Source organism: Schistocerca cancellata, chromosome 4 (genome assembly GCF_023864275.1).
Source record: "Schistocerca cancellata isolate TAMUIC-IGC-003103 chromosome 4, iqSchCanc2.1, whole genome shotgun sequence".
Lineage (NCBI taxonomy): Eukaryota > Metazoa > Arthropoda > Insecta > Orthoptera > Acrididae > Schistocerca > Schistocerca cancellata.
This window is the reverse complement of record NC_064629.1, coordinates 812,731,864-812,747,184: the sequence shown is the minus strand read 5'-3', so window position 1 is coordinate 812,747,184 and position 15,321 is coordinate 812,731,864. Positions and strand designations below refer to the sequence as shown.

Here is a 15,321-nt window from a genome sequence, read left to right as displayed (position 1 = left end):
ACAAGATGAAATTCAAGACAGAAAATTATTTAGGCAAAAAATTCATGACTGGGTAGTTGGTCAAGCTGAAAAACCAAAGAAAACTGGAACCACATGGTCTGATGAAAGGAAAAGAGCTCATTCCGAGAGAATGAAAACAATTTGGGCAGAGAGAAAGTCTAAAAGAAAATAACTGAATGCCCCGTGATTGTACTTCGCGTGGTCCAGTAGGGCCCAAACGTGAATAATAATTCATCAAACTATCACAGTAAAAATTGTAGAGGGAGACCAAGAGATAAATACACTAAGCAGATTTAGAAGGATGTAGGCTGCAGTACGTACTGGGAGATGAAGCAGCTTGCACAGGATAGAGTAGCATGGAGAGATGCATCAAACCAGTCTCAGGACTGAAGACCACAACAACAACATCACAGTAAAATAGATCTGCAAGATGAACTGATGTTTCTTTAACACTCCTGGCTTCTATCAAGCATCTCTGAATTCAATTACTTCACAAGTTGCACATAAAATGTACATTACTAAGAGTATTTCCTTTCACTTAATGTGTAGTATAAGCATCACATACAACTGTTTTTAGTACAAGCATTATGACAATTAGAGTCAGTCAGTCAGTACACACATCAAGTTTACTCATTACTCGTGAGCACGGCAGCTGCTCGGGAGTGGAGCAGTGAGTACTGGTGGCTTGAGCACAGGTGCTGATGAGCAAGGCGACTCAGCTGTATTTGTAGCATACGAGAATTCGGTCAAGTGTGATAATAAAAGGCCCACAATGAAAACTGCATGTATGATGTCTACACGTTTGATGAATTCATTATTTCATCTTCATAATATTTTGATCTTTATATTTTGATACTATCTTGTTGAGAAACATTGTAGAAGCAGGAAATGATCACACAACTTGTTTGATGAGTACACGGCAAGAAGTAAAACTTTTCTCTGTCATAATCAAACTCAACTTATGAAGTCATTTCATGACTATTTAATCGAAGAAATAACATTCTTTGCACTTAATAAGATTGAAACTACTAGAGTAATGAATAGCAAAGTGGAATCAGTTACTGGAGTAGAGGTTGAAGGTAACGTAACATAGTACATGACATCTACATGTCTAGAATGCAAAAATCTATTTGCAACAAAAACTTCTGAGTAAAAACCTGTATATTACATTTATATTTTACAAGTGGAGACTATTTACCCAGATTGTGTGTGTTCCATCTTATATATGATATGGTTGTTTTCAAAAAATAATTTCCTTATATCTCTTATATTTGTGAATTTACAAAATGTCATTGACACATTCTGGATTGATACAGAAGTACTCAGATACAATTAGGCCTGCCCTGCTAAAATTTCTTTTGCTTGCAGTGCTACTAGTGGGATTGCAGACAATTTCTTTTTTCCACTTTAAAGAGTTTGGAGAAGACGCAGGCACTGGCCTTTCACCATGACAAAATATTCTTGACATTATCACCTGGAGTGTCCATATACAAATATTTCTCAAGTTCATCTCTGCACTTAAAAGTTGACGAATGCCTGCTTTGGAACTTCTTTACAGGAGAGGGAATGGGACCTTTTGCTCTTCTTCCATGACTACACTATTTAGCTTGTGACAAACAGTTTGATAAATATTTTCTTTTTTCTCTTCACTCAGTACTGACAGTTCTTTGAAAGATGCATGAAAGACTGTACCCATATAATCAGAACCCTGTAGTTCATTAATGACTCTCCCTTTTCGGTAGGTTTCTGCATGTTCTGCAGTGGCATCTTCACTTTGGCATGTATCTAGTAAACTAAATGCCCACAGTATCACAAAAGGCAGGGTCAGTTCTGTTACACCATCCAGGTCATTTGTGGCCTCTTTAAAAGGTTCAAGGAATTCAATTACACCCACTATCACATCAGGCAAATAAAAATATATCATTTTCTGCTTTGGTTTTTCCAACAGCAAATTCTGAATTTCATTTTTCTTCTTTTTTTATGAGAATGAAATGAATCTAACATCATGTAGATGCTACTCTATCTTGTTGCACATCTTGATGTAATGCTTCTTCAAATCTTTCCACCAAATCTGAGCATTTCATATATCCTACAGTTCTATGCACTGCCTGAATGGATTCATAAATATCAGACAATGTTTCACTAAGGAACTTGTCATCCAATGTGAGCCTTAATGTTGTGTTTGTTCAATGCGTTGCATATAGTAGATGTTTGTGGTGTTGAAGAGCGTTCTTTAGGTTCAGCCCCTGATACATCACAAATTCACTTTGTTTAATTCCAGAGGAGATATGTTCATCTCAAACAACATTTCGTATAACTCAGTACGAATATTTTCACTCATTTTTGAAATGTTGGGAAACATCGTTGTGAGGAGTGCATTATCTCTCAGTTCATACCTGTCCTTAGAGTCTACATTAATACTAGATATATACACCTATCATTCTGGTCAACAGCTATCTTTACTTGAAGCAAGATCTCACTTCTCACTTGATCAGCAAAATAGTTCTTGGAAGACACAAAATCTCTTGCACTCTCACTGTTCCGTACTTGGCACCAACATCAATTAGTCCTTGTGAAAGGATAATAAATCCTTCCCCACTACCAATGTCAAACGGCCATAGATTCTATGCGCACACGCACATGGTTGCGCGTGCACGCGCACACACACACACACACACACACACACACACACACACACACACACACACACACACTTGACCCTGTCTGTCTCTTTATAACTGTTTGAAACTGTTTTAGATGTTCATGGTGCTTCCGTTGTATGTGAGTAATGCTTTGCATCCTTCTCTTTGGTACTGACCTTAACCCACAGGATCAAAAGTATACCTTTCAGCCACTATCTTGAATTAAAAACAGCAGTAATAACCACCTGTTCTGTCAATTATGCTCCTATTTTTTTCTCATATCTCTTTTCGGAAACTACAAGGCACCAAAAAGTAAAGCAGGAAATAATATGATTATTATACCCACAATGTCCCAAGTTTAACTCTGGTGGACAGTCCCTTAAGTACATTATAAATATCATTTAAATCTCGATGAAGTTGAAGGAACACATTTCTGAGTTCCATTCACAATTGTTCATTTTATTTTATTTCTTCTTTTAACAGTGACTTTCATCTGCAACTCAATTTTTCAGCTTTATATGGAACAGAGTTAAATTAGACTATGAATAAGAGAAATATTTTGTAATGTGCACATCCAACATACTGGATATCAGGTTTTAATCATGTTTTATAAAGCTTTGAATTAAATGTAAATAAACTTGGCACCGGACTCATAAAAACACAGTGCAGGTTCAAAATTTTGTCATGTTATTGTAATAAAAACATACCACATAATGAAACGTTGCACTACACACCACAATATTTTCAGTCCATCAGAGCAGATGGCACTTCAGGAAATTTGGACTTAAATAGCTAGAGGCTCTTTGATAAACTTTCATTCAGTTGAGCTGATGGCTCTTCAAAAACCTGCCCATTCAGCAAAGTGCATCATCAATTAATTCAACTTATGTGATGTGATAATTTAAATGATGTACTCAAAATATCTGGTAGGCACTGATTTATTTCCACTATTAAATACAGATTGTAGCTTTCCTAAGAAGTGTTAAACAGATAAAGCAAACACTAGAAGTAAGAACAAGAGCAAATGAAATTTAGTTTTACTAGCTTTTGCAGTCAGCAAGTGCAAGCAATTAGCAACATAAAATACAAAAGTTTTAACTGAGCATAGTGTCTTTGGTTCACTTATTTGCAGAGAATACCTGTTACAAATGCACAAAGTCTGCATTCATAACAACATTCACAAATAAACTGAACATTCTAATAGCACACAACAAGCTTTAACTTGTCACTGTTAGAAAGTAAAAGAGACATGAGAATAAATGCTGTGCAGTCTTGTCTGATGTAGCTGTAAGACTAAACTTCAGGAAAATCAGATAATATTATCGTGGGCACCTCATCCATGTAACATGAAATGACATAAATTCCTCATAAAATTAAACTAGTACCTTGAACTTATCATAGCAGAAACTACCCCACCTTGTTCTGGCACTGTTCAGCAGAATGTGCGTCCTGTCTGTTAACATTCACAGAATGTGCTCAATCACTGTCATAGCTCTGTAAGCGACAGCACTGGAGTGTCTGTTAGTCTCACAAGTGCAGTGAAAACTTGTAGCAGAAGAGCTGAAGCAGGCTCGCCTGGACCCACCTCCCCCCTGTGACTACGAGTATGACTCATGACAGTAATGAGCTAAGAGCGAGCCTGATGGCTGAGGTGATCAGCTCTGATGATAATGTTTCTAAAAATTCAGACCTGCTTTGTATCTGAATAAATACAAAAAAATGACACTTTTAGTCACTTTGTATTTCTCTGTTCTTTTATTATTTGTTTCAGATCTTGACGTCTCGTGTGTGTGTGTGTGTGTGTGTGTGTTTTCTCTTTTTTTTTGTGGGAGGTGGTTCAACTGTAAAGGAGACCGCATATAGGATGCTGGTACAACCTATTCTTGAGTACAGCTCAAGTGTTTGGGATGCGTACCAGGTCAGATTGAAGGAAGACATCAAACCCAATTCAGACGTGGGCTGCTAGATTTGTTACCGGTAGGTTCAAACAACATGTAAGTGTAACAGAGATGCTTCAGGAACTCAAATGGCAATTCCTGAAGGGAAGGTGACGTTCTTTTCGAGAAACACTATTGACAAAATTTAGAGAACCGGCAATTGAAGCTGACTGCCGAACAATTCAACTGCCACCAACATACATTGCACGTAAGGACCACAGAGATAAGATTCGAGAAATTAGGGCTCATACGGAGGCATACAGACTGTCATTTTTCCCTTGCTCTATTTGTAAGTGGAACAGCAAAGGAGATGACTAACAGAGGTACAAGGTAACCTCCGCCAGGCACCGTACGGTGGCTTGTGTGGGTATGTATGTAGATGTAGATCATCATCTGAAACGTAGAAGATTAATGACAGCACCAGTGACTAATATATACATTTCTATGAGCATCTCTGAGAGTAATGTCCGGAGTATGTACCTCTTGACGTAAGTCATGATGCATCATGTCAAAACAAATGTATGAGAGGATACATGGCTATTTGTTCCATAAAGTTGTAAGCATCAGCATGGCAACAATGGTAGGAAAGGACAGCAATACTGAATCCAGGAGACTGACGAAATGTCTCAAAGTCTGGGTGATGAAATGATGTCCTGAGTCAATTACTGACATTATTATGAATAACCGTCATGGAAATTGTAGAATTCTATTTGATGTATCAAGTGAATTTAATCCATGACTAAAGGTGCTGCTCATTCTATATAATGCGCTGGAATAGCTCATTGTCAAAGAAACTAAAGTCTAAGCAGCCTTGTGTCTACTATAGTCACCATGTACAATGTATAATTGGAATAGTTATTACATAAAAGAACAAAAATGATTACTAGTATTCTCATTATGACTTCATTGATAGAGCATACAGAAATCACTTAAGGTACAAGATAATGACCAATATATGCATCAATGAACATCAATATGTTTAATAATAGTTGAAGAACAAAATTGTATAATGTTTCAAAGCAAATACGCCAGTGCAAAAGGATATCATTTGACTGGATAAATCCCCAGCAGAGTATAGCATCTGCTATAGACAACAACAGTCGTAACACACTCAGGATTTCCTGTTGGTAGGGTGCCTTTGTCTTCATTATTTCACCAAGAGCTTCAACACAAAATTCAAAAATCCTCTTCAGATCTGTTCCCTGCAGAAAAATAAATCAACACTATTTTATTATAGACCATCTCAATATAAATACAAAATATCACCTTAACTTCAATATCGCCTATTAGGTCACTGGGTGGTACAACAGTGAGTCAAATGAAAACTGTAAATGTGTATTAAAAAAGCAAATAAATGTGCCAGTACCCTGAAAGTAATTAAGCACACTGATCACAGTGTGGCAGATGTTCGCTAGTGGCAGCATTGTGAAGATGTAAAAACATGGTCACAGGAACAGTGTAAAGGATGGCTGTCCCACTGGTAATTCACATGAAGGATGAACAGAATGCTGTTGTTTGGTTTCCAAGTAGTAAGGTGTTTTTAAACCTACACAAATTCATAGCATAATGAAAATTATGTGTACCAAAGCACATTAGGAAATGGACTGACATTCATGGTCGAGGTTCCTCATCCAGCTCAGACACTTCACATTGTGCATCCACGTAACAAACAACCATTGACACTATTGTGGTGGAGACACACCAATCGAAACAGAATCAATTCAAAACATCACACTGTGCATAATGTGCTTGTATTTCACAAAGTGCCTGCAAGCTGAGTGCCCCTGCAACTGATACTTGAACTGAAATAAATTGTATTTTAAAATATATTTACAATTTTCATTTGACTCATTATCATAAACACTTGAAACATTTGAGTGTACTGAGACTTTGGTTACATGCTGACCATTTCACTATGTGACTAGCACTCATAATGGCATGCACACATTTGATCATTATCTGGAATCTCATTCCTACTATTTTTATCTCTGTTTAACGAAAACACACGCACAGGCAGACAGACAGAGAGAGAGAGAGAGAGAGGGTGTAGCAGGTATAAGTGCAAATATTTCTGTTGGTGACTGTCGACAGTGTATTGAATGACATTAAATTCATATTTACTTCAAATGCAGACTAATAATTATAGCTATTAGTAGTAGTAGTAGTAGTAGTACACTTTTTTAGGTTGGTTCACGTACATGTGGCAAGAGCAAGCCATTAATGCTTATTTTCAGCTGGGTAGCAGGTCAGGCAATAAAGTGTGGCACATGAACACAAAAGAGATAGTCCATACTGACAGGCATGGTCCCTTTAGTCGTGCAATTATGACCATGCAGAAAACATCTGGTCATACAGTTAGTGATGATTTGTGGGAAGACTATTCAACAAAAGAATAAAAGCAACTCACATTCTGATCTGTGCATATATTAAGGCACTACACACAAAAATATCTGCATTTATACCCATTACACTGCAAATATAACTGAAGATATAAAACTCAGTAATTTGACACACATGGCACACAAAAAGATGGTTTTCGAAGTGTTAAAACACTATAAAATATGATCGAGTTTACCCAGACACTACAACTACATAGGTCATAACTGATTACGTATTCCTTACAGCACACCACAGCTATGCTTGCATGAGATGGAGAGTATCTTATCTAACACTCAGTTAAGGGGCAATTTTTTGAAAAAACAGTAGTCAAAATGAAATTGGTGTTTTACTATTCATCAGAATCATCAATAGTGGTTGAGGGATCATCTAAAGGCATACCATGCTCATGCAATGTTACCAGTAGACAACTTTACCATGCAGCCATGCTGAGTATGAGAAGTCATCACATTATTCATCATCAATGGCAAAATCAATTATTTCAAGTAGTGCTCAATGCATTTTCTGATTAATATCTTGATAAGCACATCTCTCCACGAACGAAATGGTTTACACATGCTGACGACACAAAGTCCTAATATTCTCAGTTTTTACAGTTATGAGACAAGAATTATGGGTCATAATGTTGTTGAGTGGTGGTGGTGATGTGGTGATTAGTACACAAAAAAAAACTTTATGACAAAGGGTAGGAAAATGTTCGTGTTTGGTAGCCATTGAAACCACTTTGACAAAGAAATAACAGCATTCATTAACGGGAAAAAAAGGAAAGTTTGTCTAGTCAACGGCAATGACAGAGACAGCCCAAATGTGGACAGAGGAATGATCAAGTATGAAATCAGCAATGCCCTTAATCTATTTAGGGAAACAACAGAAAACATAAATCTGAATTGTCAGACGTGGATTGGAACCTCGGTAAGTAAAGGAAGCAAGCTCGGTAAGTAAAGGAAGCAAGCTCGGTAAGTAAAGGAAGCAAGCACAGGATTTAACATCCCCTTCAACAATAAAATCATTACACATGGAGTATGAGCTTGAAAAAGGAACCATTCTCATAGTTACCACTGTGCAACTTCGCTCAATTTGAACCTTCGTCTACCCAAGTGAGAGTTCAGAACCATAACCTCTCCACCAACTTGTCACAGCAACCATCCAGGCATTCGGCTCAAGAAATTCAGGTAAACGATGGAAAACCTCAATCAGGATGGCCAAATTCCTTTTGAATACAAGTCTGCTGTCATACAAAATGGACCACCTACCTCAGTCATTTACAAGGGCGGTCTGAAAAGTTCTTGGTCTGATAGTGAAAATGACAATTTATGATTACAAAGAAGTTTTATTTTTCAACATAATCTCCTCTTTTATCAATAAATTTTGTTCAGCAGTGTTCCAATGCCACTATCCACTCCTGTAATGTTCCTCCAGAAGTGCTGCAAAGTACCCATCTACAGCCGCAGTGGCTTCTTGATCGGAAAAAAAAAACACTAACCAGTGAGGAATTTCTTCAGTTTTGAGAACAGGCAAGTCTGAGGAAGCCAAATGTTCCAGCACTTCATAGTGCAAATCCCTCAATTTCTCCATTGCCAAGGCACTTTTGTGGGCAGGTGCATCACCCTCATGGAAGATAAGTTTTTTCTTTTTTATGTCGTGTCTGTTTTCAAGAATACTTGCAACTGGTTTCGTTAAAAGTTAAGAGTGTTATTCTCCAATTATGGTTTTACCTTTTTAACGATAGCCGATCAACGAAATTCCTTCCACATCACAAAACACCAATCTTTTCTGTAGATAGCACCGTCCACCACTCCTTTAGAGCTGAAGAACCACAGAAAGTGTTGTGTAAATGCATTTGTGATCTGCAGTGAGCACACGTGGCACCCATTTTGCACAAAGCTTTCTCATGTTCAATTCCTGGCATATGATGTAAGCAGCACATTCGATTTTTACTGTAGGAATTGACGGTGAAGAGCCGCCATATATGATTACAAGCTGCAAATGAATTTTGGTTGGTGTTAAACCTTCTTTTACAAAGAATTTAATACCACATGCACAGTAACTGCTTCAAATGACTGCCTACAGTCAACTGCTGCCTGGAAAGACTTGCAATTTTATGTGGCCTCTATTATTAAGTGTGACAATATAAGAGGAAAAAATCACGTGAGTATTGCTGCAATAGCTGGGTGGTGCCAAGAACTTTTCGGGCAGCCCTTGTATCTCGGATGTGATACATGGAGTCAAATAAAAGTTTATACATATCATCAGCCTCTGGATAAATACATATTAAGTATGGTAGTGATAAGGGTCAAGGACCAACATAAAATCACTTGGTACAACGAAAGCTTCACACAATCACAAATTAATAAGCCTGGTACTGAAACAGCATACAACAAAATATAACTTAAATTTTTATATCTATCTACACTCTCACTGATCACACTGACCAAAACATATAGATAAAAAACAATAAAAACCCCTGATGTTGAAATATAACTGAAGTTTCTGGAAATAACTACAATGATAGGTACTGACAGAACTCTTGTTAGGTTTCATTTCATCTGACTACACACTTTTTAATTCACTGTAATCATCTTCAGAATATTATCCAGCAGACCCAATGCTTTCATCCCAATCTTTTCTCATGAAACAATGCACAGAGATTTTCAAAAATCTGTCTCACAGTATCTCTATAAGTTTTGTTTCACATCTTCTATTTCTTGAAAACCACTCTTTTTGGACACTTCTCGTAATAAGGAAGCTCACATATCCAATAAGTAGTGTGAGTGTGAAACTGTTGTCTTTTGTGTTTGGATAAAAACTTACATTCAATGATGTGTAAGCAAGAGCATTGTTGCAGAGGATGAGTCAATCCCTTGAACACTTCAACGTAGGCTAATCTTTTCTCAGTATCTTTCAAACATTCTTTTAGCACTTGAAAGTAACAATGCTGCTTAACTATGGTACCTTGGGGAACAAAATCATTGCAGACAGTCCCTTCACATTCTGAAAACAAACCAACAATGTTTTCATGTTGGTTCTCACCTGTTTTGCTTTCTTCAGTCATGGTGATGAAGTAGTCTTCCATAGGTTTGATTGTTGCTTGGTTTCTGGGTCATACCAATAGGGTTTCTGCAGCTGATTTCCCTAACAGGAAACAGAACTTTATGTTAGCATGTTGTTCTGTTATTTCCACAACTGTAAAATCACCTAGCATGTGAAACTATTTATGAAAACAAGCTCTCTAGTGTAACTGATGTTTCTCCACAAATGATGGTCAGTCAACTGATTCAAAATAGTATGTAGCGGCTCCTTGTGGGACAATCTGTCACTACCACCCTTATATCCTGAGAAAGGAATACTTGTTGCTTACAATGCCATTGTTGAGTAGCTGTTATGAAATTCAGAATGGTGTACACAGAAATTATTTTCAATAAACTGTAAGTGCAAGACAGTACATGTAAAGAGAAATAAAACAAGTCCAGTTACATTCAATTACGCAATTAGTGCACAGATTCTGAACTCAATCAATTAAATTAAATACTTGCAGGTGATATGAGGCTTGATTTATATAAATACAAAAGCATGTAGAGTAAATGGAAGCCTTGAATTCATTGTTTGAAATGGACTGTCTAGTGTGACCTATTCTTGAGTACTGTTTGATTTCTTGGATTCTTATCACATTATTCAGAGGGAAGGGATTGGAGACTGATGGTATGTTTGTAAGCATTCAGTTTAGTCAATGTTAGTATGTTGTGGATTTGCACAGATAACTTAACTGAAAATCATTGTGAGAAAGAAGACATTGTCCTTGAAAAAGACTACTGGGCAAATTTCCAGAATTAGCAATTAATACAGAAGGTAAAATTATTCAAGTTCCATAGTGCACTTTGCACTTTGGCACAATACAAGAAATTTCTAAACCAATAATGTAAGTTTGAAGCTGATTTTCTGAACTGTCATTCACTAAAACATGTAAACAACATAGAGTTAGTAAGAGGAAAGTCTTCTGTTTCATGCAATGACTAGCAGGTTGCAGTGGCTTGATCAGTTGCTCAACTCACTCATTGCCTCCCTTGCATCTTACCTTCATCCTTCCAGAGTACTGTGCTTTGAAGTACGTGAATCCATTTTGTCAATAGTAGGGTGTTATGACCAAATTGCAACTGCTCAGAATATTCACCCAAACAGTTCGAAGACACAGGTCGCCTCTGATGGGGGGGGATTAATACGCTATCTTTGTTGTTTCAGCATAGATGTGGACTGCATTCAAAAAATCCCTGTTTGCAGTTCCACTCAGTAAGCCAGCAGAGAACTGGCGAGTCCTCTTTCCACAGTGTGACTTGTATTGTGACAACTATCGGTATTCAAGCCTTATCGGATTTAAATAACTGCAAGACTTCCACAGTGCACAATGTGACGTGGTATTCCTGGTAAGAGTCTCAAAATTTTATCTTTAGTAAGGAAACACAGGATGAACATTTTTTGTCACAAGTGGGGTCAACTAATGAGATACCTCTTCATGTAAGTGGGAAGGTGAACTAGCCCAGTGTGGAAATCAGGGATTCACAGCAGTTATGTGAAACTGGCTAGTGTGAGAGATGCTTTATTGTGCCATTCTTTTAAAAAAAGTTTACAGCTTATTTATGGCTGACAGTGTGACAGGGATGTTGTACGTGGATATGATGCAGAAGAACTTGATTCTGATAACTAGTTTTCCTTGGAGCTCCACTATATTTTCTTTCTGTCTTTCAAAGATTACTCAAGTACACATTCCTCAGTACTGGGTAGGCTGTAAAGGTCCAAACTATAAGAAAATGCACAAATAGCCCTCCTACATCAGCAGATCTTAATTTGTGTGCTTTTTTCTACTAGAAGTACATTATAGATACTGTTTACATGCCTCTGCTGCTATCAACAATGAACTGTGAAAACAGACCATAAGAGGAGTGGAAGCAGAGACCCCTCATACTTTCAATCATCTCATGAATAGTGAAATGGAAGATACTGAAATAAGTGATAGTGGAAAAGAAACTCAATAAAAACCACTGAATAGCAGAAAGGTACCTAGACTGGATGATATACTACTGAGTCTACACAGATTATGCAAAAGAATGTGTTCCCCTTCTAGCAGCAGTTTATTGTAGGTTGCTACAGCAACAGAGAGCACCAAGTGATTGGAAATAAGCGAAGGTTATTTGTGTTTTAAAGAATGCTCATCAAACAGATGCACATAATTATTTATCTTTATCAGTGATTTAATACCATTATAAGTTCACTGGACAAAACATTAGTCACCTCAGCGTGTGCACACAGATTAATCGTAAGGCTTTTACAGATGGTGCAGAAATCAAGTCATGTACTCAACTGTGCACACACTGTCTCTAGGTGAGCATAAGGCAATAGTGATCAGTGAGAAATTTATGATTCAAGTGGATATACATAAACATGGGTAAATGAAAGGACATGACAGTGGCAAAACAATGCAATCGTGTTTGGCTGTGCCCACAGCCATACGGTGTGTGAAGTTGGTGAATTTGTTGGTGTTTCAAGTGGATTGTTCAATGTGTCTACAAGCAGTGGTGTAAAACACGTGGCCATGAAATGTGAGGTCTGAATTGTGGTCAGAGAAAGATGTTGACTGGAAGGGACTGGAGATGCACTTCACGACTTGTGAGTCAAAATTGCTTCCAAACTTGACATGAATTGCTGTAAGCAGTGCATGAAGGCCCGTCACAACCTGTTAACAACAGAACATAGTGACGGGAACTATTGCAATGTACATCTGGTATCCATCACCACTGATATCCCTATTTTTCTAGGCGACAACAGCAAAGTTCATTGGGCTGGAAGAATATGTGACTGGTTTTTGAACAATCCCCCCCCCCCCCCTCTTTTTACATCTCAATTGTTTGAAAAACCACCTGTCCTTAACCACCTGTAGAAAATTTGCAGGACATGCTGGACCAGGAAGTAAAATGTCAACACGGCATCCTTGTAATTTGATGGAATTGCATGTTCAAATCCTCAGGAAGTGGCTTAACCTGAATGTGACATACCTGCACTACGTTGTGGACTCAACTTCCTAACAGGATTCAGGTGTTTATCAAGACCAGGGCTGGAATTACATGGTAGCTTGTAACAATTTCTCTAGCGCTGACTAATTTTTTGTCTGGTGAGCTCAGCATTATGACCTTCTTGGAGCACAAAAATCACCTGTACAAAAAATTAACAGAAGTTCTTCAAACAGAAATCTTTGAAAAGTCAGCTCGCTCTGTTCAGGAGACGCATAAAACTGTAGGCAATGCTGCCCAGGTTGATGTCGTGTTCCTTATATTTTGAAAGGGATTTGATACAGCTCCACAGTGTCATTTACTGAACAAAATATGATCCTACCAAGTATTCAACCATCTTTGCATTTGGATTCAAGATTTCCTTGCAGACAGAACGCAACGTGTTGTTTTTAACAGGATGTAGTAAACAGATATACAGGTAATTTTGGGGGTAAATGACTGTTACAGGGTCATTTATATATTAGTCCATGTTTCACTGAGCTATGTTACTTGGCAGTGACACATCATGCCCAAGTTACTTTCATCTTTAAGTTTTGCTCACCAGTGTGTGTGTGTGTGTGTGTGTGTGTGTGTGTGTGTGAGAGAGAGAGAGAGAGAGAGAGAGAGAGTGAGGGGGGGGGGGGGGGGGGAGAACACCGCTGTGCTAAACTTAAAGATGAAAGTAACTTTAGCATGATGTGTCACTAAAAGTAACAAGCTCGATGAACATTGGACCATGCACAACAAGAACAGCTACAGTAGAGCACCGAAGATAACTGACAGAAATATGCAACGAGATTAACAGAAATGACACATTTGTTTTAGCATAACAATTTCACTGAAGTCACCACAATTCATGGAGGTGCCCTGAACATTACAAACAGTGGGACATGGTTCTTAATAGTGTGTGTGTGATCACCACAGATAGTAATGCATGCTCTGCAATGTGCTTCCGTGCTAGCTCCAGGGTTGTTACGAAGTTCTAGTGGTAGGGCACTCCACTAATCCACCAGCACAGTTGACAACTTCTGGATGGTCACTGGAACATGTGGAAGTGTTGCAATATGTATCCCCCATGCACACACACATGCTCCATGCGATTTAAGTCAGAGGGAATGGGCAGGGCAGTCCTTTCACTGAACATCCTCTTGCTCAAAGAGTTCCTCCACTTGTGCTGTTTGATGTGGTCATGCATTGCCATCCACAAAAATAAGATCAGAGCCGAATCCATCCCTGAGAAGATGCACACGGTGAAGGAGTACAGTGTCACAGCAATGCTGTTCAGTGAGTGTACGCTGTTAGACGTTATGGGTGTTCAGTACGCCCATGCAAAATTATGCCTCCCCACATTGTAACACCTGGCCCACCAAAACAGTTATGTTCAACAATGTTCCTTGGTGTATTACAAGTTCTCAGCTCTTGCCATGAGATGGTCCAGGTGTTATGGGGAGGGGGAGTGGGCATAATGACAACCAAATCTTTGAACGCAGTACACTCACTGGTCCACATTACTGCCACACTTAACTCCTTCACCATGCGCATTTTTTCAGGTATGCATTCGGCCCTTACTTCATTTTTATGGATAACAATGTGCAACTGCATCGAACAGTGCAGGTGGAGGAGCTTTTGGAAAGAAAGGATATTTGGCAAATAGAATGGTTTGCTCATACCCCTGATTTAAATCCCATCAAGCACATGTATGTTGAACTGGGAAACATATTGACATATTGCAGCATGGCCACATGCATCAACGACCATCCAACAGTTGCCAACTGCACTGATGGAGGAATGGAATGCCCTACCACCAGAACTCCTTACTACCCCTGTGGCTAGCAAGGAAGCACATTGCAGAGCATGCATTACCATCTGTGGGAATTACACACACACACACACACACACACACACACACACACACACACACACACACACACACTGTTAAGAACTATGTCCTGTCCAGGGGACCATCATGAATCGTGGTGACTTCAGTGTAATAACTGTCTTTGAATAAAAACATCATTTCTGTTTGTCACATTGTGTGTTTTGTGTGTGTGTGTGTGTGTGTGTGTGTGTATATCAAAATTAGCATGAGAGATGCTACATCATAGATAAACACTTGTACAAGGTCTACAACTTTGCTTCCGCTGTTTGCCGATAGGTGGTGACAACGGTAAGTAGCAGTTGAAAGAAACAGATCACAGATGTCAGGCAGTTAGCTTGGACCTCAGTCAACATAACCCCATTCAAACATTAGTCAATTTGTGTCTGCATCATATAGTTGTTCTTGATTGAAAATGTCAGTTTACAAGC

General features: G+C 38.4%; 1 protein-coding gene across 2 annotated transcripts in view; it reads right to left on the bottom strand.

Moving 5' to 3' along the window:
* The window catches only part of LOC126184797 (exportin-4-like), a 234,772-nt gene that overhangs the window by 164,359 nt on the left and 55,092 nt on the right, over nt 1–15,321 (bottom strand). The window contains exons 1-2 of one of the 2 annotated variants that reach the window (XM_049927381.1): nt 10,007–10,106; nt 5,625–5,781 (exon numbers count right to left, since the gene is read on the bottom strand). In XM_049927381.1, the coding sequence (XP_049783338.1) occupies nt 5,625–5,727 (103 nt within the window). In that variant the 5' untranslated portion in view covers nt 5,728–5,781; nt 10,007–10,106. Of the gene's footprint in view, nt 1–5,624; nt 5,782–10,006; nt 10,107–15,321 lie in introns of those variants that run through there. The other variant, XM_049927380.1, reaches the window with a different exon arrangement.